The 23,905-nt window shown below is 42.6% G+C and overlaps 2 protein-coding genes across 21 annotated transcripts in view; one reads left to right on the top strand and one right to left on the bottom strand.

Moving 5' to 3' along the window:
• The first annotated feature begins 139 nt into the window (after positions 1-139).
• Positions 140-16,002, top strand: LOC135300948 (protein mono-ADP-ribosyltransferase PARP12-like). Of its 2 annotated transcripts, none has more exons than XM_064420989.1 (12): positions 140-487; positions 1,695-1,830; positions 3,457-3,751; positions 4,707-4,805; positions 6,748-6,871; positions 7,628-7,823; positions 8,319-8,439; positions 9,714-9,810; positions 10,728-10,806; positions 11,986-12,116; positions 12,742-12,893; positions 13,765-16,002. In XM_064420989.1, the coding sequence occupies exons 1-12, from the start codon at positions 174-176 to the stop codon at positions 14,031-14,033; spliced, it is 2,013 nt and encodes a 670-aa protein (XP_064277059.1). In that variant the 5' UTR covers positions 140-173; the 3' UTR covers positions 14,034-16,002. The 2 variants fall into 2 exon arrangements, with proteins under 2 accessions (XP_064277059.1, XP_064277058.1); XM_064420988.1 differs by having other exon boundaries at positions 1,689-1,830.
• A 4,507-nt stretch (positions 16,003-20,509) lies between these two features.
• The window catches only part of TBXAS1 (thromboxane A synthase 1), a 229,629-nt gene continuing 226,233 nt past the window's right edge, over positions 20,510-23,905 (bottom strand). For all 19 annotated transcript variants that reach the window (XM_064420992.1, XM_064420994.1, XM_064420990.1 and 16 more), the window contains 2 exons: positions 22,577-22,739; positions 20,510-21,976 (listed from right to left, as the gene is read on the bottom strand). In XM_064420992.1, the coding sequence (XP_064277062.1) occupies positions 21,902-21,976; positions 22,577-22,739 (238 nt within the window). In that variant the 3' untranslated portion in view covers positions 20,510-21,901. The remainder of the gene's footprint in view (positions 21,977-22,576; positions 22,740-23,905) is intronic.

The raw sequence follows: 23,905 nt of genomic DNA, 5'->3' as shown, positions 1-23,905 counted from the left end.
AAAAGCCGGGCAGAGGAGGGAGGCGAAGGGCCGTGCCGCCGGGTCACCCACAGCAAGCCACTCCCCGGCGGGGGCAGAGCGGGGACTGCGAGCCGAGGCGGCCCCGCTTCCTTCTCGGGCTCTTTCACTTTCGTTTCCGTTTCCGTCGCTGTCTCGGGAGGGGCTTCCCGGCCATGGCGCTGGCGGTCCAGGCGCTGCGGGCGCTGTGCGCCAGCGGCGGCTGCCTGGAGCAGGGCGAGCTGCGGCGGCGGCTGCCGGGCCGGCCCTCGGCCGAGCAGCTGGCGGCCGTGCTGCGGGACGCGCAGCGCTTCACGCTGGTGCGGCGGCCCGGCCGGGCGGCGGCGGCGGAGCCCGAGGTGGCCGTGGTGGTGGCCACCACCCCCGTGCGGCTGTGCCCGGAGCACGTCGCGGGCTGCCCGGGGCAGTGCGGGCAGCTGCACATCTGCAAGTACCACCTGAAGGGCTTCTGCCGCAACCAGCTGGCCAGGTGAGGGGCGGGGGGCGGCCGCCATCGCGGGGGGCTCGGCCTTGGGCACGGTGTGCCCCTTCAGGGGAAGGAGCTCTCAGCAAAGAGAAAAATGAGCGTCGGAAATGCTCATTGCCCGGCTCCTTTTATTTGTGTGTTTGTTTTTGCAAAGGAGGCAGACATAGGCGGTGGTTTCGCAGCTTTGGGTCGCAGCACTTCCTCCCCGACTCGTTATCCTGGCGCTTCCCTGTCCGCGGGCAGGGCCGTGCCAGGGGAGAGCTGAGTGTCCCCTCTCATCCCTGGGATGCGGGACCCTGGGCAATGAACTAAAACTGGGTGTTTCTTCACATCCCTGTGCTGTGGGACCCTGGGCAATGAGCCAGAGCTGAGTGTCCCCTTATGTCTCTGTGCTGTGGGACCCTGGGCAATGAGCTAAAACTGGGTGTCCCCTCACGTCCCTGTGCTGTGGGACCCTGGGCAGTGAGCTAGAGCTGAGTGTCCCCTCATGTCCCTGCTGTGGGACCCTGGGCAATGTGCTGCTAGAGCTGAGTGTCCCCTCATGTCCCTGCTGTGGGACCCTGGGCAGTGAGCTAGAGCTGAGTGTCCCCTCACGTCCCTGTGCTGTGGGACCCTGGGCAGTGAGCTAGAGCTGAGTGTCCCCTCTCATCCCTGTGCTGCTAGAGCTGAGTGTCCCCTCTCATCCCTGTGCTGCTAGAGCTGAGTGTCCCCTCACATCCCTGTGCTGTGGGACCCTGGGCAGTGAGCTAGAGCTGAGTGTCCCCTCCTGTCCCTGCTGTGGGACCCTGGGCAATGAGCTAAAGCTGAGTGTCCCCTGACATCTCTGTGCTGTGGGACCCTGGGCAGTGAGCTAGAGCTGGGTGTCCCCTCATGTCCCTGCTGTGGGACCCTGGGCAGTGCACTCATCGGCTGAGAGGGGGTGATGCTCTGGAGCTTTGGCGGTTTTGTGGTTGTGAGCTGCAGGTTAGAAATGCGGATATTGTCGGAGTGCACTGAGGCTGTAATGGCTGTGAATCAGAAGTAGCGTGGCAATTATCCTCTGAGTAATTATGTAATCTGCTTTGCAAATCGCATAATGGTTTTATGGATGAGCAATGTGGATTTTTCTGAACCTAGCTAATTTGGTGTGCCTTTCCAACTGTTCAGTGTAATGCCCATGGGGTATCAAAATAATGCCAGTAGTTTTGATGTTGGGTTTCTTGAGTTCCAGGAAGGGATGCAGGTTTGTTCACAGCTTCCACTCAGACCACAATCTCCGTGTTCTAAAGCAATATGGACTTGAGAATTTAAACCATGATGAACTTTGCCAGCTTCTGCTTCAAAATGACCCTTCCCTCTTACCAGAGGTGAGTGTTACTGTAACAGCTTCTTAGTCTTGTGTTTCAGGGAGCATCACAATGTGCAAGAGGCTTGACAGAGATGGAGATATTGGGTGTCAATTTAGTTAGCTTAATGCAAATCTAAAAATATATCTGCATCTTCTGTTCTCTCCTGAGGTGGGTTGACCCTGGCTGGCAGCTAAGCTCTTGAACAGTCCCTCACCCACTCCCCTGTCACGAGCAGAGGAGCTGAGCATTAACAAGCTACTAAAGTAGCAAAACCTGTGAATAGAGATAAAGACAGTGTAGAAAGGGAAGAAAGCAGGGAGAAGTGATGCAAAGAAACTTCTGCTTCACCACCTCAAAGCAGACTGATGCCCAATAAGTCTCTGAGCAAGTGCTGCCTTGTAGGGACACATCTCCCTCTTCTTTCACCTTCCTTCTGTCCCCTTCCCCACTATTTCTTTTTTTTTTCTCTTTTTTTTTTTTTTTTTGAGAATGACATTATGTGGCATGGAATATTATATCTCTTTGTCCGGTTTGGACTATTTCCTAGTTTTGGCTGGAATAGAGTTAATTTTCTTTCTAGGAGCTGGTACAATGCTGTGTTTTGCATTCAGGATGAGAACAATGTTGATAACACTCATGTTTTAGTTTTTGCTGAGCAGTGCTTGCTCCAAATCAAGGACTTTTCAGCTTTTCATACTGCCCTGCTAGCCCGTAGACTTGGAGTGCACAAGAAGCTGGGAGGGAATGCAGCCAAGAGAGCTGACCCAAACTGGACAAAAGGGTATTCCATACCACATGACATCATTCTGAACAGGGAGCAGGGGGGAGGTGGCCCAGGGGTGGTGCCACACCGATGGGGCCTGGCTGGGCTTTGGTCAGTGAGTGATGAGCAGCTGCATTGTGCATTGCTTGTTTTGTCTGTTCTTCTATCATCATTATTGTTTCCTCTTCCTTTTATGCTGTATTAAACTGTGTTTATCTCAGCCCTGGAGGGAGTGAGTGAGAGGCTGTGTGGTGTTTATCTGTTCTGGGTTCAGCTGTGATAGAGTTAATTTTCTTACTGGTATCATGAACAGGGCTGTGGTTTGGATTCATTATGAAGATCACATTGGCAACCCACTGAGTGCTTACTTTCAGTCAAGGCCTTTTCAGCTTCTGATGCTCTGCCAGTGAGGAGGGGCACAAGGGAGGGAGGGAGCATGGCCAGGACAGCTGACCCAAACACACCAAAGGGATGTGTTATCGACACTGTTTTGGTCACAAACCCAAAACATACTGTGGTATGGTCTGCTATGAAAAAAGTTAACTCCATCCCAGCCAGATTCAGTACCTCTTACCATCAAGTTGGGGTCAAAAAAATTCCAAAACTAGAAAATTAAAGAGGTGTGATTTAGCACTAAATCCCATCTTGAGAATGTCTGTAAGAATGTTGTCTTTTGAAAGATCTTTCTAAACATTAGCAGGGAAAAAGAAAAGCTATCAAGTAATCATTTGGAAAATGGAAACAAGAAGAAATGTTTCTTTCAGAAGCAAATGTATGCACATTGTAGCTGTAAAAAAAAATTGAAAATCATGGATTCAAACAGTCTAAATGTGCACATTGTACTTCAGTGTTTAAATTCTTTTTTTCTTTTTCTTCCCAAGGTCTGCTTGCATTATAACAAAGGTGATGGACTTCATGGATCTTGTTCCTTTAAAACAGCCTGCACCAAACTTCATGTTTGCCAGTACTTTTTGCGGGGTCAGTGCAGATTTGGCACTAGCTGCAAACGATCCCACGACTTATTAAATCCAGAATGTTTTGAGAAACTGGAGAGACAGGGGATGAGCTCAGAGATGGTTAAGAAACTACCTTCCACTTACAGAAACATGTATGACATAAAAAATGGCAACAGAAACATGTATGACATAGAAGATGCCAAATCCTCACCATGCAAAGGTAAATAATACCATCTTTTGAATACATCAAAAGAGTCACAGTAGTGAATTTAATATTTTCACTAGTGTCATTAAGAAAACTGAATTTACATCTTGATTTGTGTTTTAGAAGGGACCTTGTACCTATCTCATTGACAGAGATCTTTGTCTTGACAAGTGAAGTCAAGAGAGGTTTCTGAGAAATAGTGTGTTGGTGTTTATGAAAGTCTCAAACTTGCTGTTCAAAAAGTGTTAACAGGAACTGGAAGTAGGGAGCTCTATGATTTTGGAGTTTTTTAGGTAAAATATGTAAAGGTAGAGACCTGTTTAAGAACAGGAGTGGTGGTTGTCTGATTATAAACTATTTAATTGTTTTTCTTTAATGTAGTGATTGTCTGGCACAAGAATTCACAAACAGGACTATCCTAGTTATTTTTTGGAAGTGTAATATTTTGTTTGCACTTTTCTTTTGAAGTTCTTTAGACTTGTAAGTTAAGTATGATTTAGTAGGGAAAAAAAAGGATAACACAAAGGAGAATTCAAGTGTGTATGCTCATCTCTGCCGTTCTGCCTGCAGTTCCTTCTTCCTGTCCTTAATGTGCTTTAATTTACAGAAGTATCAGATTTTGAAACTTTGTATTTTATAGCTGCCAGTGTGATCAGCTGTGTGGAATGCACATTTAACTCAAGTCCATCTGGAAGTATAAAGGCATTGAATTCTATTCCTGTTTTGTGGGGATAGCTAAAATCTGTATCTGAGGAATTCAGCAGTCACAGGGAAATCAAGTTTGGAAAGGATGGATAGAGGGAAGGGACTTTGAGTATCCGAGTTTCTCAAAGGTTTCCTTGTCTTTCTGGAGCTGAGTGCAATTAGGTGGTTACAAACATTGCTTTTAGGCTTCTTCCCTAGGGATAAGAGCACTTTTAAGAGGCATTGTTCACTGAAGTGCATTAATAGTTACAATTCCCCCCTCTAGATGGAAAACCCAGCACTAGACGGGATTCCTCAGCTTCAAAGGAGGATGAATCAGAGCAGATATGTTTACATCATCTGTACAGAAGTTGTGGCTTTAAAGGTAGGTTGTCTCAAGTATCAGTACAGACTGTGTCAAGTCCAGCCTGTTTTTCTGTTGTCATAAAGAGGAAATGGTAGCCATCTTTCACAGAAAGGGGAAACTTTCCATGGGTTTATGCTTATGTTTAGTTAAATCTCACTGCTGTCTTGACTGCTGTAGGAAAGTGTTTGACCTGGCACACCAAACAAGGATATTTTGTTTTTCTCTGGAATCTGCTTGTGCTGAAGATTGGCTACTCCACCTGTGTTTACCTAAGGGATTGCTGAATGATAGGAGTCACATTTCCAAACAGGAAAGATATGAAAGATACTCTGAATTCTACATTCCCCATTGCTTCTTCTAGTACTCTTCCGTTCCATCTGTCTTAGCTGTCTCCCTTTCAAAGTGTTCCAAGGTGTCCAGGAACAAGGCTGCTTTGCCAGCTTTTTGGTTGATTTTTTTATCATCCTTTTTTTCCTTGATGTTCTTGACCTGTGTACTGAATGCCTTCTCATATGAACTGTGTGGTGCAGTTTCTCCTTGACTTTCCCTGTAGTTAAGTTTCCTTTTGTTCTGCTGTGGAAATTGGCCTCGGGTTTATGCACATGTGCACTGGTGGTGTCACCTTCATTCCCGTTGAGGAGTGACTGCACACTGACACTTTGAACTCTGAGTAACACTCGTGATACCTGGCTCACTGCTGCCATTGCTCTTCTTTGTGGGGCCTCTTGGAGACTTACTGAAGGGCAAAGGACTTTGGGACTAAAGGAATGATGTATTTATCAAAACACATCATTCCTTTAGTCCCTGTGTATTTATCAAAGGAGGAGAAAGGTGATGATTGTTAACTGGGTTGTGTTGGAAGGTGTGGGACCTAGACATGGTGTAAATAGTGTAGAATAAGTGGTGGATACATCCCTGCTTTTGGCTGGGACAGAGTTAATTTTCTTCCTGGAAGCCAGTACAGTGCTGCGTTCTGGATTTAGTATGAGATTCTAAGATGGATTGCACACTGATTCTTTAGTTGTTGCTAAGTAGTACTTACCCAAAGTCAAGAATTTTTCAGCTGCCTGTGTTTTGCCAATGAGGGGGTGCACAAGAAGCTGGGAAGGAGCATGGCCAGGACAGCTGACCTGAACTTGTCAGAGAGCTATTGCATACCATTAGAACATCATGCTCAGTGCATGAACTGTGGGAGTTGTCTGGGAGGGGCAGATTGCTGCTGGAGAAGGGGCTGGGCATCAGTCAGTGGGTGGTGAGCAATCAGAGTGTGCATCACTTGTATTTCTTGGGCTTTATTGCTCTCTCACTTTTTGTTAGCTTCATTATAGATATACAAGAGTGTGTGTACATATATATGTATATATATGTGTATATATACGTATGCTTGCTATATTGTATTTTGTTTCAGTTGCTAAACTGTTCTGATTTCAGCCTCCATAGATTTACCTTTTTCCTGTTCTCCCATCTCACTGAAAGAAATGGGAGTAAATGGCTGTGTTGTACTTAGTTACCATCTGAAGTTAACAGTAACAGTCCTTCTCCTATCTTAAAACTAAGCAGTGCTAGGCTTTGGATTTTTCTTCAGTAATACTGAATTTCTTTGTGATTTAGTGGTTAATCATAAATACATTTTTTTCTATTTATTAAATAATAGCCTTGTAGGGGCTGTGATCATTTTTTGTCTCTGCAACTGAGAATGATCTGTGCAATTTTAATGTGCAAAGAGAGTCTAGTACATACAGAAACTGAACTTCTACCTAAGCCCAAAAATTCAAATGTTGCTTGCTTATGCTGAAAAATTTTGAACTATTGCTTGTAATGGTGCCATAGGTGAACACTTTCCTAGCTATCCTTTTGATGATTTCACCAGCTGGGTACACAGCCCTGAAATGTTGGAGTTCTCTCATAGCCTGTCAAAATAATGCATCTCCTACTTCTTTTTTTAAAAAAACTTTTACAGGAAAGTGTATCAGAGCCCATTTTCACTTGCCATATAGATGGCAGTACTCTCAGGATAATACCTGGAAGGACTTCATAAATATGGAAGAAATAGAAGGTGCATATTGTGACCCAAAAAATGTCAGGTATAAACTCTTATAAAAATTTATAATGTTTGGAGTTTGCTGTATTGTACCAGATGCTTAGTGGCTATAAATTGCTGCAATTCTAATGTAGTCATTACATAAGTAGTTTTATTTGACATTCTTCTACTGACCTCACTTTACATGAGATTTGCTCCTCCCTTCCCCTTTTCCCACAGTCCATATCCTGGAACTGGCAGAATACCTGGAGAGAGTGAGAGAGAGATGTATGCTATATATACTCTTGGGAGCAGAGCATGTGAAGAATATGGAAATACCTTTCAGAGTTTGGAACTGGTTGTATAGCACAGAGTATTGGAAGGCTCTCATACCAGTATGCCACATTCCATGCTGGAAAACTTTTTCTCTTATGTTACAGGCTCTTTGAAGCCCTTCTTAAGTTATGTCAGTGTTCTCTTTAGAATATAGCTGGTCAGCAAGAAGAAGGGAGTGCCTGTTTTCTGCTGTTTCTGTTCATCTTATGTAACTCACTAATTTAGGAGTGGATTATGATCATTGCCCATAGAACCAATGTGGGACATAATACTGTAATGCAAAATGTGTACAAACACAAAATAGAGCTAGCATACAGAGTTGTGAAAAGTGCAAGGTGCACAGCACACATTGTAGTGAAAAGTGCACCTTAGTGTTCTGCTTTTGGGTGAGATTGCCTGAATTTTCAAATTTGTAGTGGGCTTCTGAATCTATGAGTGAAGCTTCACAAACAGTTCTGATTTTTTTTTCCTCATTTTTTAATAGATTTGATTGTGCTTTTACTGAAGGGTACGTCTTCCCATTGAGTATCTGTTTTTATGGCATGTGCTGTGGGTTGAAAAAAGTCAGACGTCTTTCTACAGCCTCCTCTGTGACCAAACCCCCTCACTTCATCCTTACAACAGAATGGATCTGGTACTGGAAAGATGAATATGGCATGTGGCAGGAGTATGGAAAGCAAGTAAGTGTGGAGAAATGGAGAGACTCCTAACTGTGTGAGAAGTGAAGAGCTACTGAAAAGTGCACAGTGCTTATATCCTCCCCCTCTTTTGTCACCCTCTTCCTCTCACTTGTACTGGACAGATGGACATTAAAGGCCTAATGGGGTCTTTTCCTTGTGATTTTGATTGGTTCAGGTAGGGGACTGATCACTGGTGAGTCAGAAATATTATCAACAGATAACTGCTCAGTGAGTTGTGTCAGATAGGATCACAGTAATAATACATTTTTTTCCATTGCTTCTGAGAAAAGCCTCCTCCTCTGAAGTTTCAGTAGAACTCTGTATTCTGCCATCTTGCTTGGTCTAGTTGGTGAATGTGTCACTCTGAATCAAGGATTTCTCATATGCTGATGTATCTTGCAGCCACCATATATAAGAGAGTTGGTGGTTTTTGGACTTGCTTGCCTATAACAGACCAGGAGAAACTTTTTTTTCTCTCTGTTTTTGGCATGATAGGATGATCTTCATGCAGCTGCTACTGTCTCCAGTGATGACCTGGAGAAAGCTTATTTGGCTGAAAGTTCTCCAAAGATGACCTTCAAAGCTGGAAGACATGAATATGAAATAAATTTTGTGTGTAGGTTGCATTTGCTTTGTTTTTCTCTTTTGTCCCTCCCTCCCAGATATCTTGTGGTTTTGAACTACCTTATTACAGGAGATAGAAGAGAGAAGTTTGGACTTTGAATTGCAGTGTTTACAGAGACAGAGTTTCTATCAAAGTTCTCAGGATAAGAGCTGCTCACATAAGCAAAGTGGCATTCTATTCTTTCAAAGCTTTTATTTTTGAGGAGTTCTTGTGCTGCGTTTCAAAATCTCTGTCAGAATGTCCAAGTTTGACACTGATGCTGGCAGTAACACAAATGGTGAGGAACTTTGAGAAGACTTGACAAGCCAGCTTCTGCTCTACTTTAATCACTGGTTTACAGAAAAAAAACCCACTTGGACAAGGTGTATGGTCCAGACAATCCTTAGCATTGCAAAATTTTTGCACATATTTCTTTTCATCCTGTCTGGCAAGGCTGAGAAAATACTTTGACTATGTCAAAGTAGGAAGGAGTGTTTCCCAGGAGTTCAGGAAATATAAGCCACTTGCGATGGCACTGTCCTTTCTGAGCTGTTGCTTTTCCTGGCATCCTTTTCAAAAATTACGTAGAACAGTGGTGGGAATCAGCCTGCCTGGACTGTCAGTTTGGTGTAGTTGTCTTTGATCCAGTTTTTCATTACTATCTCATTCTGCATGGAAAAAAAAGGCCAAACACAAAATCCCCAAACCAAAAAAACAGAAAGGACATGTTAATTGTTGTTTGTGATTCAATCAAAAGCAATCCTGGGAAAACTTGGCCAACTTAGAAGTGAAAATTGCATAGTGAATCAACCCCTTTTCTAAGGTTTGGGCTTTTATATATGCAGTTTAGATGTCTTTCAGAACTTAATTTCTAGGCTTGGTAGTGTCAAGAGGTTTTTTTGTTTGTTTTCCTGTGTATCTTGCTCTGAAGAGGAGGCCTCATTGTCCTGGCTGGTACTGACTCTTAATTGAAATTCTGCAGTAGCTGCAGAGTTTCCAAGATCCAGAAGGAATGCCTCTGAAATTCAGGTTGCTGTGACTTGTTTCTTTTGGTGGTCAATAAAAATAAATGGTTTGTGATAGATGTTGGGTTGTGTTTACAGGGTTTGAAATCTACGACTAAATGTAGGAAAAATGTATCTCAGTTGCAAAATGAGGAGGAGGGAGCCTTTTGGTCTATGTTTTTGACAAAACAACTTAGTGACAAATGTGGCTGCAGTGTGAAGGGTTTCAGAAATATCTTTGTTCATGAGATTTTTTTGGTGTTTTTTTTTTTTTTTTCCCAGCCATGATGCAGAAAAACCTTCGCTACAAAACAGAGAGGAAGATTTGCAGAAGACCTAAATTTGTCTCTCAGGCAGAGGTGGAAAAGATAAAAGCCAGGTAAACCACAACTGCTCATTCTGAGGTGATGGGTTTAGTGCTTTGTAAATGCTGAGTCCTCCATGGGTGCAAGTAGGGTGAAGGAGTAGCTGTTAAGGCAGTTGTGAAAGACATGGAGAAGGAAAGGGACGTGCCTTTCCCACAACCATGTCTGGCCAGGACAGTGTTGCAGCCTGGCCAGAAGTTTTCAATGAACCCACGAACCTCTGTGGTGAAGAAAATTTGGGCTTGGCCACAGGAAGTGTGGGAATGTAGGAAATAATTCAACATGTAGTAGTGCATTTGTGTGTACTAGCTCTTTCTGAGATGAGTAATTTTCAAAGCTAAGTGCAAGTTCAGAAGAATTCTTTTGAGAGCAGCCAGACAATCTGAAAGGAAAGCAGTAGTTGTTACAGGTAGAGCAAAAGGTGGGAGCCTGCAAGGAGACAGAGTTGCACGTAACAGCCAATTTTTGCACATTCCCTTGCAGCACATAGTCCTTGCTTAAACACTAAAAACTAAACACTAGCAACTAAACACACTAATTAAAATTGGGGTGTAAGCACAGGGGAGGGTTGTATCTATCCTGTTTCAGTCACACTGATGTGATACTGGATGCATCTGTATTTACTTCCCCTGGTGCAGTAGAGCTTCTATATATACATTCAACTCTGCAAGAGATATCCTTATGTGTTTACTTTAGAGTATATATTTCTTTTTTTCTCATTTGGCATCTTGCTTTCTGACATAAGTCTTGACACAATGACTTGGAACAAATATTTTCATGTGCTGAACAGAAATGACAGCTTTGAAATATTTTTTAATATGTTCAGTTGCCTATATTCTCCCCAAGCTTGACAAAAATTTTAGTATAATATGTACATAAAATGTCATGTTTGGTTTTATTTTGTCTATTTGTAATGTTTTATAATCTACAGGGGTGTTAAACATACAGAAGGGTTTAAGAACATTCCAGCTCACTGGGACAAATCTGCCCTGCCTGAACTGGGATTCAAGGTTTGGAGCTTTTTAGTTTTTTCTTTCTGTCAGTTTTGTCATGTAAGGTTTGTTCCATTGCAAGTTCAGTGTTTCTTCTGGCTTTGTAAATGACTGTTTGTATGTAGTACAGAGGTAAATTTAAACCTGATACCACACTGGGCAGACCTGGAGGTGTAACTAGACCAAAATTTAAACAAATGGTGGCAGTAAAACTGTGGCAGCAGGGACTTTCACTGCTGCTATTAATCCCTTGGCTTGGCAGATTTGCTGTGTTAACAAGACTGGTACTGGTGCCCAAAGTACACAGCTCTGAAGTCCCAACATGTGCTGAAAGCATCAGAGGTAAATGATGCCTCTGAACTTCAGAGCAGCCATTCCCTTAGCTGTAGGCTGTTGTATGGAGAGCTGCTGAAACCAGGGGAGTTCACAGAATGGTTGGGCTTGGAAGAGGAGATCACAGAAGCCAACTCCCCTGCTAAAGTAGGCTCACCTAGAGGAGGTCACACAGGATTGTGTCCAGGTAGGTTTTGAATATCTCCAGAGAGACTCCACAGCTTGTCAGGGCAGCTTGTTCAGGATGGGGTCTTTTATTACATTTACTATTATTTTATTCATTTCAGTGGAGTAAACTTGTTTACCTTTGTAACACACCCAGTTAATGCATGTGTGGCATACCTTCTCTGACTTCCTATCTGCTTCCACCAGCTCCTCTGTCAACTCTAGTAACTGTACCTGCAGAAAAGGTGTTATCTGATGCCCAAAAATCACTAACTTGCACAACACAAATCCTCAACAAGTTGTCACTGAGAAATAACACTAATGTTGACATTTTTTATATTCCTACGAAAATGTGCAAGTAAGCTTTGCTTGCTTTCAGAACTGTCATGTAAGGAACTGATTTTTAGTAGTGATACCATGCTTTTCCCTAAAAGTGCTCAAATAAAGCCTCTCCAATTGATTTAGAAACATGGCAGGCAGTGCAGTGTGTGTTCACTGGCTGTAGGGAGTATAAACTAAAAAGATCATCTGGTTTTCTGCAACATAAATTCTCAATTCCTTATTTATTTACGTGCTCATTTCTGCTATGTATTTAGATACTATTTGATGCATGCAAATATATCTTGACCCAGATATTAAGAAGGGTTGAGTGGCTGCACAAAAACATGCAAAAGTAACTTTTCAAACTTTTCCTTGCAGTTGATTGAACTTGACTGTTCTTCTGAAGAATACAAGAAAGTCAAAGTGGACTTTCAGCGCACAATGCCCAAAGCAGCTATTAAAAAGATTTGTAGAGTTCAGAACCCATCCCTCTGGGAACTGTATCAATGGTAAGTGTAAAACACTGCTCTGCTATGTATGCATGGTGTTGTTTCTGCAGTTAGCTGTATGTGCTGTGCTAAAGATGGAACACACATTCCTGAAATGCCTCTGCTACCACTCTCCCACTGAAATACCTACCTAGTATCAACATTTAGATAAAGAGGTATCAACAAACCCAAAGCTCAGTCAAGACACAGAGCTTAGAACAGTCAGATTCAGGGCTGTGTGGGAGGAATCATTGCTTCTGACTTCTGCCAGGCCTGTCCATGACAGCTTCCTTCCAGTGAAACCTTGAAGCTGGTAATGAGTCACATTTAGCTCAATGTTTTGCAGGTGGTCAAAGTTGAAACAGCCTTCAAAATTAAATGAAACTCATGGAGAGCAAGCCTTAATATAAACTCCTGTGTTCAGGGAAAAAAATAGAGGTTCCTCCCTCTCTCTTCGAAGGCAGTGAATGAAAGAAACCATTTGTAGTAAAGCATTTATGTATAATATGAAAGCATGTTTGTATGCCCAAATTAGGCCTTACTGTAAAGATTTTCAGAATATTCTCTGAGTAAAATTGTTTCTGAGTGGCTGGAACCTGTGGGGACACCCACTGTGGAACTGCAAAGATTCTGCTTCTCATTGCAGGCAGAAGGACCTAATGCAGAAGAGCAATGGTGGAAAGGCTGCAGATGAGCGATTTTTATTTCATGGGACCAGTAAAAAAGACATTGATGCCATCTGTCAGCAAAACTTTGACTGGAGAATCTGCGGCCTTCATGGGACAGTCTATGGCAAAGGTTGTTTTTCAGCTCTTTCAGTAATCCTAGACTTGCTAAAAAGCTCTCAGTACTCACTGCAGAGGGGTAGACTTTACAAAGTCGTACTTGGCCAGTCCTGGGCTTCTCTGGGTCATGATGTGGGCAACAGAGCTGAGTTTCATAAGGGTCATTTGGAGCTAAGGCACTCTAAGAGGCCTTGATCTCTGCTCTCCTAAGTACTTGCAAGAAAAGACAGCCTTCGGTCAGTTGTAGGGATGGTTTCTGCTAGACTCCAGGCTTACTGCTCTTCCAGTTTCTCCCAGTTCCTACAGAAAAGCAGCCTGGCTTTTTTTTTTTCCCCCAAGAATCTACATGTCATTGCGGTTACAGGTTTTTGCCTTGTTAGCAGATTATATCCTTCTATATTATCCTATGTACAGGAAATTTCCAGCACATCGAGTGGAATAGCTGAGTCAGGCTGACTGGTTGACTACACACCTTTCTGCTTGAATGCTTTGTAACTCTCAGAAATGTTAGAGAATCACAGTGTATTTTGAGCATGGAAGGGACCCACAAGGATCAAGTCCAACTGTGCTGATAAATATTAGTAGCCTCTGCCAGGAGAGAAATGTGGTGATAGTGGGGGAGGTGGAGATCTAGGGTCAGGAGGAAATCTTTTAGAAGATTATCATAATGTTTTAAACATTGGTTTTAATATGTGTGCTGTGAAAACTAAAAAGTGCATAGTGGTTGTTTCCACTAAGAGAGACATAGAGGACAAGTGAAGGCTTTGGAAAGGCTGGTCATGAATTGCATAATAGATTTGTTTATTAATTCATTTTCACACAGTGTCACTTTGTTCCTGCCATTTCAGTGTCTTATAAACTCTGTCTTGGTGTCTCTTCTGCAGGAAGCTATTTTGCAAGGGATGCATCTTACTCTGACAACTACTGTGGGGCAGACTCAAACACCAAGACCATGTTTCTGGCACGAGTGCTGGTGGGGGAGTTCACTCTTGGTAGTTCTCATTATGTTCGGCCTCCCATGAAGGACAGCCAAAAATTCTATGATAGCTGTGTGAATAACTCTTCAAACCCTTCTATCTTTGTCATCTTCGAGAAGCAGCAGATTTATCCAGAGTATCTCATAGAATACCAGGCATCTGCAAGACTTCTATAGCAGTAAAACCTGTCATCCTTATGTTTAACTGGTTTAAACAGTTTTTTATTTTTGGCTTGAGAGGGAAAAATTGATTTTGAAGAAGCTGTGTGGTCAGATAGGAGAGTGTTCAGAAACATTTTTTTCTCTGTCTTCTCTGTGTAATAGAAAACAGGGCATAAAAAGACATAGAGGATGCTTTAGAATTCCTAAAATCCTGTTTCTGTATCCTATTTGTAGCAGCTTTCACATTACCCTATATTATGGGAACCTTTCTAAATATATTAGAAGAACTTGCTGATAGTTGTAGCATGAGGATTGGCCATGACTGCCAAGTTTAAACAGTTTTTAATTATTGTTTCAGGATAGATTTCTACATGTGCTCATTGGTCAGAGGTGCTATCCCTCTACCTGTTTATCTTTTAACTCAAAACTGGATAAAACACGTTTTTTTAGTAATCTATCTCCTGTAACAGTAGGCATTCAGGTGTTTGCAACTGTGATTGTACAATCTGTGCTCAACTCATTGCATAAAGTCTTAGTAGCACTCTTCCTTTTTGTCCTTACTTAATCTGCACCAACAAAACCTCAAAAATTAAACTTGCTTGTTGAAAAAGAACAGAGACTTATTTTCACTTGTTGAGTTTCTCAATTAAAACAATTACCAAAGATACAAGCATAACAGGGGTTGCTTGGTGCTGTGTGACTCGGGTGATTTACTCTATCAAATAAATACTGTATTTCATGTCTGAGAACACAAGTTTTTCATGACTTTCACTGTGCCTACAAAGAGAAGAGTGCTGGCAGGTGCTGTGGAGGAAGCAGAGGAGGCAACTCACACTGTTACTTAATACCATACTTAGGAGAGAAATATACTGCTTGTCCTGCTTGATTATCAGTACCTTGTTTCTGTGGATGAACTTCACGGTTCCCTTACGGCTGTTGGGAAGGATGGCGAGTGACTGTCTCTCATTAGGGGTTCTACCTCTTTGGGTGGAGGAGATTGACAGATTTCCTGTGTAATCAAGTTGTTGTTGGACTTCTTTCAAGAAAAAACATGCTTACCTGGGAAGTTGTCTTCAGCCACAGAGCTGAAACCTTTAAAATCTGAAGATTAGGTTGAATATTTAATTATTCCTATCAGAAGAAGATAATAGTGTTGAGCAGTCAGCTTACATGTGTGCAATCAAAAAACTTGAGCTATCAAATATTTTTTTAAGATTAAAGTTGCTGATGCATATATAGATACTTTATCATAGGATTAATGTGCTACATTAGCTATAAGTTAGCTATACTGTACTGCAGAAGCCTTAAGAAATACTTTCTGTATGGCCTAAAAAAGCTCATCTTCAGCTACATTCTGTAACTTCTTTTTAACTCATCTGGATGGTGATTGCCAGGTGTTCACTGGGTAACTCTTTATGACTTCAGCACTGTGAGCCAGGAGCTTGGCCAAGATTAGCTGGAGTAAGGCTGTGCAGACCCCCGTTTTGTAAACTGCAAATCTAGCAGCATGATACCTAAAGAAAAATATCTCTTATTTGTGTTTAATCCCAGTGAAACAATAGGGACAGGCAAATTGACTCTATTATTTCTTTTGGAATATTTGTAATAGAACATAAATGATAAATCTAATGTCAGCAAATAGTACTTTCATTGAGGAGGATAGCAGTTATGGAGGAAAGATTTCCTGTCTGTGCAGAATAAGGTTCTTCTGCCAAAACAAAAACTATGTTCATCTACATGTTAATGGCAAATAATACTGGTCGTATGAATTTCTTCCTCTGAAAATAAGCAGAATTTCAGGTAAGAACTAGGATAGCTAAAGTCATGTTAATCTTCTGCAGAAAATTGAAACAAACATTCCTTTTCGGGCAAAGAGTTGAAATATTTTTATTGACTTTTTTATTGTATTTTTAAAACCTCTAACTTGATTCTTGTTTGTGTATGAGTGTAAGTAAAACAGAGAATAAAATGCCTGGTTGTTGTACTTTGTTGTCTGTTATTTCTCCATTATCACAGAAAAGTTGCCATGTTTTCCACTTTTGAAACTGCAGGGGTAACATTCTTGTGTATGGTAAACAAACAGGTACTCAAACCAGTAAATTCCCTCTGATGGTTTTCTCTCTTTCAATACTGAAATGACAATGTTTCAATACACTTGTGAGTTTGGAGGTTGTTGTTAAGCTGCAGGAGTCCCTCTACAGCTGTTTGGTTTGCATTTGGAAATGAACACATTAAAGAGATGTTCGCATTAAATCCAAACTTTAGGCAAAAAGTAATATTGATCCCCTTTTCTGAGTGAGGACTATCTCTTTTGGCTACTTAAGCAACTGAGCAGGAAGAGTGCAGTAATCTGTCACTCACTCCCACGCCATGTGAGGAGAAAGATAAGCTGTGAAGGTTGTTTCCTGTTTCAGTAACAGGTCCATCCTGGCAAGACAGACGGCACAGCCAGAGAAGCCAAACAGCTTTGCTGTGCCAGCAGTGGGGTGTGGAGCTTGGGGCTTGGTGAACCCTGATCCTCCACCTGCTGTGCTGCAGAGGGGCTGGCAGCCACCCAAAGGCAGCTCACTGCACCCTTTAATGAGGGTTACCTGGAGCCAGGTTTGTCTTGATATTCTGACTGGATTTTATGATGTGTGGGTGCCAAAATCCTGTCTAAGTGTTGGCAGCAAGGGAGTGGCAGTATCCGGTTTGGATACCTGCAGCCTGGCAAAGTAGGGGCTGGTGGGTGAGAGGAACTTGGGTGGCTGCAGATACCAGCTGCCATGGTGGGCTCAGTGCTGCTGGGCTTTGCTTGGAGAACGAGCTGTGCTTCTAGGAACCAAGGCTGCCTTAGGGCCAAAGGGCAAGTGGAAATTGCAGAAATGCTGCTTAACTTGGAGTGCATCCAGCAGAAGATCCGGGTGGGATGGCTTTTGCATGGGCAGCATAGCTGGTGCTTCCCTGTTTGTCCAAGGGATAGACTTCACGGCCTCCATTGCTCCATTGCTCTAGCTTCAGGCCCATCACAAATCCATCTCTGCATGCAGAAATCCTAGCAACTGAGGGAATACTGCCTCCTTGAAAGTAGCCACAGCCCCCTGCAGTGCAGGGAGAAAAACATCTTAGAAACACGAGATTTTTCAAGGTCAGAAGAAAGTGAGTGGGGCCAGTATAAACCAAGCAGTGACAGTTTATAAATCAGCTTTAAATTCTTTTGCCCTGCTTTCTGCTGTAATCACCTGGAAGAGTCTGGTATCAGGTGAAGCTATGTCCAGGATGATTAACAAAGGGAAATGAGGAGGTGATCATTGCCCTAAGTATCTCACACAGAGAGGAAATTTGCAGTTTAATGCTAGGTAAGACTAGAAAGTTCCAATTTACAATCCATGAAGTATAATAATTTCTGCCACCCAACTCTTTTTCTAGGGATACTATTTTTAAAGTACAAAACTGTAAAGCTTTTTTTTTTCTATCAGCAGGTTCCTTAAAAATACTATTTCATACTGACAGCTTTCTGTCATCATTACAAAGACCAGAAGACATATTTAATAGAAGCTTTCCTTTGCCAAGCAGCCTTTGCTTCGTATCAGCTGTCAGAGAATGACTAAAACCCTTTTGTAACACAGACGTGCCCGATTTTAAACAAACTCACAGCTCAGCAATGCAAGAAAACACACTTGCTGTTTCTGAGGAAAGGAATTTTAAACCAGCTTCCTTGTTCCTCCCTAGACCCAACTGCTGCTGACTGCAGCATGTTGTACCAGAATGCTAAATAGTTACCATTACTTAAGGATATAAAGCTATGTTTTGCTATTGCAATTATAAACATAGTGCTGGGGGTGGGTTTTTTTTGTTGTTACTGTTTTGCTTTTGTTCTGGAGGGTTTTTTGGTAGCTTTGTTTTTGTGGGGGTTTTTTGAGGTTTTTTAAAAATTAATTCTAAAACCAGCCCTGCTCAAGATCGGTTTGGGACCATATTATGTAGGTGCACAAACACACCGTGATTACAGTGACATTAGCAGTTTCTGTTTTGGAAAGCTGCTGGCAATCTAGTGCCCTGTTTTCCTGGAAATGTGTGCTTCCAGAGGCTCACTGATCCCTGCCACAGCTCACTCTGTGGGTGTGATGCTGAGCTCACACAGCCAGGGTGAGGTCCAGCGCCACTGAGTGCCTGGTGCAATGTCTGCAGTGTCTGGTGGCTGTATCACCAACCATTAATGAGAAGGAACAAATGGCATGGGGCTCTTCCTGGATTAGTTGGCAGGCTTTTTCCTGTCTTCTCTAGCTGTCTGTCTCAGTCTGCATGTAGAACAAGGGTTGATGCACTTCCAGAAAGCTGACTTCAAATGCAAAAATAATTTCTCTGTTCCATAGTGCTACAAACTGACAGGTGAAAACACTTCCTAACCAGAAGCCTGCAGAACGGTTGAAAGATGCTTAGCACAGACTCAAGTGAGTTTACTTGAACACATACTGTCCATGTTCAACGTGGATGCAGCTGAGAAAGACTCTTGGTTCATTTTCCAAGCCTGTAAAATGTGATGCACACCAGCAGCCACTTTAGGACTGTTTATTCTTCCTGTGGCATCAATATTTGAAATTATGTTGGTGGAGAGGCACCTCAATGCATCCCAGTCATACCAGTTTGATGCCAGTGCCAGCAAGAGATGCACAGAGCCTGGAGAGGATTCATAGCTCAGCAGGAGAGCACCTGAAGAACAGCACAAAAAAATCCAGCCACTCCAGCCCAACTTGAATACCTCTCTGCAAGTATATGCAGCATGCAGAATAAAATATGAGGTTAGAGATGTGCACTCCTGCAGGTCTGTGATCTCACTGCCCTCACGCAGACGTGGTGGGATGGCTCCTGTGACGGGAGTGCTGGAATGGAAATATACAGGCTTTTGAGGAAGGACAGAGGAGAGGAGAAGGGGGTGTCACTCTCTATCAATTACCAGGTGTAGTAGTGCATGGAGCTCCACCTGGAGATGGATGAGGAGCTGACTGACACCCTCCAGGTCAGGATTAAAGGGAAGGCAAGGCAACAAATAAAACTTGTTAAAATTCAAATATCACTTCCTCCAAGATCAGGAGTCATGCATCCCAGCAAAGAGGAAGTGAGGAAAAAATGCCAGGACACCCAATGGATGAGTAAGGAGCAAACAAAAAAGAAGTCTACAGAAGGTGGAAGCAAGGCTAGGTAGCCTGGGAGGAATACAGAGAAATTGTCTAAGCAGTCAGGGATCAGCTTGGGAAAGCTAAAGCAAGTCCTGATAGAAATAAATCTGGTCAGGAATGTCAAGGGTAACAAAAAAAAGCTTCTACCAGTATCACTGTGGGTGATAAGAGGAAGACCAGAGAAATGTGGGCCCACTCTAGAAGGAAACAGAAGCTTTGGTTACCCAGAACATGAAGAAGGCTGAGGTACTCCATGCCTTCTGCCTCAGTCTTCACTGCTAAATGCTCACCCACACCACCTAAGCTGCAGAGGCAGAGACTGGGAAGAAGAATTTATACAAAATCATGGGTAAGAAAGGGAAAAGCTTGATTTAGGCTGGGCTTATTTTTTTCAAAAATGAAGCACACAAAATCTTTCTAATCATGTAAGGAATACAAACAAGCCTTTGACAGATGACTTCAGATGGAATACACTTCCTGCTCATTCTGGTAGGTGGGAAGTTTTAGGCAAGGCCCATCCAGCTTTTTGTCAACTGTGTATGTAAGCTACACAGAAAATCAGCCTCCAGCACACTATTTCTAGGGGGGGAAAAATTGTGCATAATGTGTAGAAACTAAGGTAAATACAGCATATTGCTTTTGAAATAAATAACAATCACTCCATCAGCAATTCATATAATCAGTGTGTCTGTAACAGGGCATTCTGTTTAGCATGCCAGAAATGCTCCATGGAAAAAGGAACAATTCCAAGACTTCCCCAATTGGTACTTCACCACTGTTGCCTATACAGATCTGTTTAAAAAAAAATTACATGAAAGAGGAAGAGACAGTCTTTGAGGAACAAGATCCAGTAATTTGATCAGTGTTCAGGCAGCATGTGGGAAGAAGGCAGCAAAAGATGCTGGAGAGAAACTCAGGGACCTCGCCAGGCATCAGTGAGCAGATGGCTCCATCCTTGAAGTGAAGCTGAGCAGTCAGTCTCTTCCTCCTGCTGCTGCAACACCTCTCTGTGCACATCAAGAGAGATGCTGTACCTAAGGAACCCTTAAGCAGACTATGTCAAGCAGGCAGAAGGTCAAGACTTGCAAAGAACCTAAGGTGTGTCTTTATTTATATAGTGCCACGAGAGTTTTTGTTATATACAAAAATTTTAAAGAAAAAAATATAAGAATAAATGAATTTTTTAGAGGGTCTTGGGACTGTACCAATCTCTTCCCACAGTTCTGTTGTTGTGGTTTAACCCCAGCCAGCAGCTCAGCCCCTCAGAGGTGCTCATTCACACCCCCATAGTGGGATGAGGGAGAGAATTTTAAGAACGAGAAAACTCATGGATTGAGATAAAGACAGTTTAATAGGTAAAGCAAAAGCCACACACCAAAAAAAAGGAATTAATTCACCATTTCCTATGTGCAGGCAGGTGTTCCACCACCCCAGGAAGCAGAGCTCCATCAGGCATAACAGCGATTTGGGAAGGCAAATGCCATCACTTTGAATGTCACCCCCCTTCCTTCTTCTTCCCCTAGTTTTATGTGCTGAGCACGGTGCCATAAGGTGTGGAATGTCCCTGTGCTCAGTGGGGGTCAGATGGCCCAGCTGTGCCCCCTTCCACCTTCTTGTGCAACACTGTGTGGCAGGTGAGGGCTTTGCAGAAGTGCAGGGCAGAGGGAATGTGAGGAGAGGAAGCTGCGGTTGTTTTGGCTGGGAAGATGCATGTGCACTCACACAGCTTGAACAGATCCGTGGGGCTGCTGCAGATGGCAACCAGACAAGCTCCTTCCTGAGGGGGTGAGGCACTCAGGACATGACCTGCTCCAGTGTCACAGGAGCCTGCTGGGTCTGATGATCCTGGATCTCACTCCTCTGCCACCAGCTCTAGTGCACACTTAATTTCCTTGATTCAAGCTAGACAGGGGTGGTGCCAAGTGGAATGTTTGGAAAGAAAAGGCCTCCCCATGAAGCAGATGTGGTACCAACACCTTCTAATTACCTTTAAATTTCCTTCAGTCCTCCTGCTTGCTTTAAATTCGTATCTTCTTTGTCTCCACCTCTCCAACAGCAGCTCAGCAGACAGAAAAATGGCTGTCACCTCATTTCTTTGGTCTTAGCTGCTGGAACTTTACTGGTTCATTCTTCTTCTGTCATGTCGATGGAATGTGCCAAGCACAAATTGTTAATCTAAGTGTATTTAAAATCACTTCAAAGCATGGAGGAGGTGTAACTTCTCTGGCTTTACAGACACAGGTAGAGATCAAGCATTGTAAAGGGGCCTCAGCTTTGATTGTTAGTGGAGTTCACAAAAAAATCCAATGCACTGCATCCCAGGTCTTCTGCTGTAACTGCGGTGCCTTTGGGGCTTTCTCTAGGGACTCACAAGTTCATGAGAAGGATGTGTCATACAATGAATTGAAATTAAAATCTACTGTAAATTGTGGAAACTGAGCATGAGGAAAGCATTCTCACAGATAGGTGAAAAGAAGTGTGATGAAGAAAAGCAAATGAAATTGGGATGCTTCTTTGTAGATACTATTCACAGCAATTTGAAAATATCCAAAAAAGACTGTGGAGCCCATTTTAAAAACTGACTGGAGGCTGTCCCACAGGAGAGCAGCGAGGAAGAACCTACTGACCATCAGTGGGACTTAGGCTCCTGTCTGTCCTTGAAGTTTTGAAAAATAATTATACCCAGTGACTCACTAACAAAGGCTTCAGGATGTACATTCCCTTTTAGCGAGATTCCAGCATGATGTAGACTCCATTTTTTGGTCCAAGTGTGGCTTTTGATTTGAGCTGCAAAGGAATCTGAAAGAGAAAAGAGCATCTTATGTGCAGTTGTATGTGTGTATGACACCCCCACATACAGACAGACATTTCTGCTGGAGGACCAGTTCATAGCAGGATCACTGTGGAAGCTGTAAAGTACTTGTTTTACAGTCAGCTGTGGTGGTATAATATTAAATAGAATTTACAGCCAGAGGCTGAGGCAGTGGTTACCCAGGAATGCTGTAGATCTGAACAGAAAGAAATTAACTCTATAAACTCTAGAGCTGGGTGCAATGTCTGTAGCAATAGGCATATTCTAAAGTGCTGAGATCCTGTGAAATACGTACACACATTCTCACCCTCTATGAATTAAGACATTTTGCCTGTGGTCTTGCCATACTGCTCTCCACTAAGGCAGGGCTGTGTAACAGTCCTTTTGTTGGAAAAAGTATATATCTGAAATCACATTTTGCTTAAAACACGCAGTCCATGCCTGGTCTCTCCTTATTATGGAAGTGTCTCTAACAGTTTTCTCAAATGAAGAGAAGTCACAAAGGCAAACCTGTTGTCCTGTCTAAGACACACTGTCAACTCCCTTAAGTTAACAAGTGTGATCTTTAAGCCTCTGCATGTACAAACCTCAGTCTCTGGGCAGGTCTTGAATTGAAACTTCTGCAAAATCCTCAGCAGAGTAATTTTTGTCTCCAACAAACCCATTTTCATGCCAATGCAGCCACGGGGTCCTGCCCCAAAGGGCAGGTATGCAAAGGGATGTCGTTCCTTCTTGGCCTCCTCTGTAAACCTAGAAGGTGCAGAGATGGAAACCAGTTCAATAAATGTTTTTAACTTAAATCTCAAAAGCTGGTTATTTCAATTGATCTTAATGGACAGGTCATGGGGACTATTGATAGATTATGTCCTGACATTCCAGTAAAAAGATAATTGACTTATGGCCATCAGGCTTTGTCAGCTGGTGACTTCAGGAGAGGACATGGAGACATGAGTTTTACTTCCAATCTATCTTTAATGAAAATCTCTCATCACTTTGGATTCAGTTTCCAAGAACTTTGGACTGCTAAGTTCCAGAAAACTCATGCAGGGTAGAAAGAGATGAGAGGTAATACAGGCTAATTGGAGCTTTGGAAAAAAAAGGAATATTGTGTATTTCCACTAATTCCATCCCCATGCTTCGAAAACCTAAATAAGATTGAGCCACTACTCCAAAAAGTACTGTAGAGGCCCCTAATTTGAGATTGAAGGATGATTAATTAATGTACTAAGCACTGTTGCATAATCAGATAACTCTTGCCTTGCTCACCCCCATATATTGTCCTGGTAAGTTTGAAGTCTCCCTTGTTTTATTCCTACTGCCAATTTGAAACTGAAATATTGGGGGGGGGGGGGGGGAGGCTGTAGCTGAATTATTTAATTTCATTTTATTTTTTTGTTATGCTCTTATTTTATAATTTTATAATTTTTGCTAACATTACCAGCTATACAATCTGAGCAGAGTGTTACTAATTATGGATCATTCCTCAGGGAAGGTTCAAAAGGGAATTAATCTCAGATTCATACCAAACATCACTGTGTGAATCAAGGGGACTGCAGCCCCTACTAACCATTTTACCCTTTCATACTACTGTTAAAGTGGTGAATAAACAATTAAGAAAGCACTTCTAGATAAGCATTGCTAAAAATACCCACCCCAGACTTCCAGCTGCTGCTAAGATTTCTTTCCAGCAAAATCTCTGGTCTTCTCTAACTTGGCATTGCTCTTCTTTGTAGCCTAAAAATTCTAATGGAGCACATGCCTAGATTTGTCCCAGAAGGAGCATTAGGCAAACCAATCTACACCACACAAGTGTGTCTTACTGGCAAAGATGGTTCTGGGCTGCCAGTCTCACTCCCAGTTGTTCATGAAGCAGGCACTTCTTTTCTAAGTAAACTTCTGAATGTAGTGGTAGCTTT

This window comes from Passer domesticus, chromosome 5 (genome assembly GCF_036417665.1).
Source record: "Passer domesticus isolate bPasDom1 chromosome 5, bPasDom1.hap1, whole genome shotgun sequence".
Classification (NCBI taxonomy): domain Eukaryota; kingdom Metazoa; phylum Chordata; class Aves; order Passeriformes; family Passeridae; genus Passer; species Passer domesticus.
The sequence above is the reverse complement of the archived record's forward strand: the minus strand, read 5'-3'. Positions and strand labels throughout refer to the sequence as shown.

Coding starts and splice junctions, on each gene's coding strand:
- LOC135300948 (XM_064420988.1), top strand. CDS start 174: ATGGCGCTGGCGGTCCAGGCGCTGCGGGCGCTGTGCGCCAGCGGCGGC. Junction 1,831..3,456: donor ACCCTTCCCTCTTACCAGAG/GTGAGTGTTACT, acceptor TTTCTTCCCAAG/GTCTGCTTGCATTATAACAA. Junction 7,824..8,318: donor GGCAGGAGTATGGAAAGCAA/GTAAGTGTGGAG, acceptor TTGGCATGATAG/GATGATCTTCATGCAGCTGC.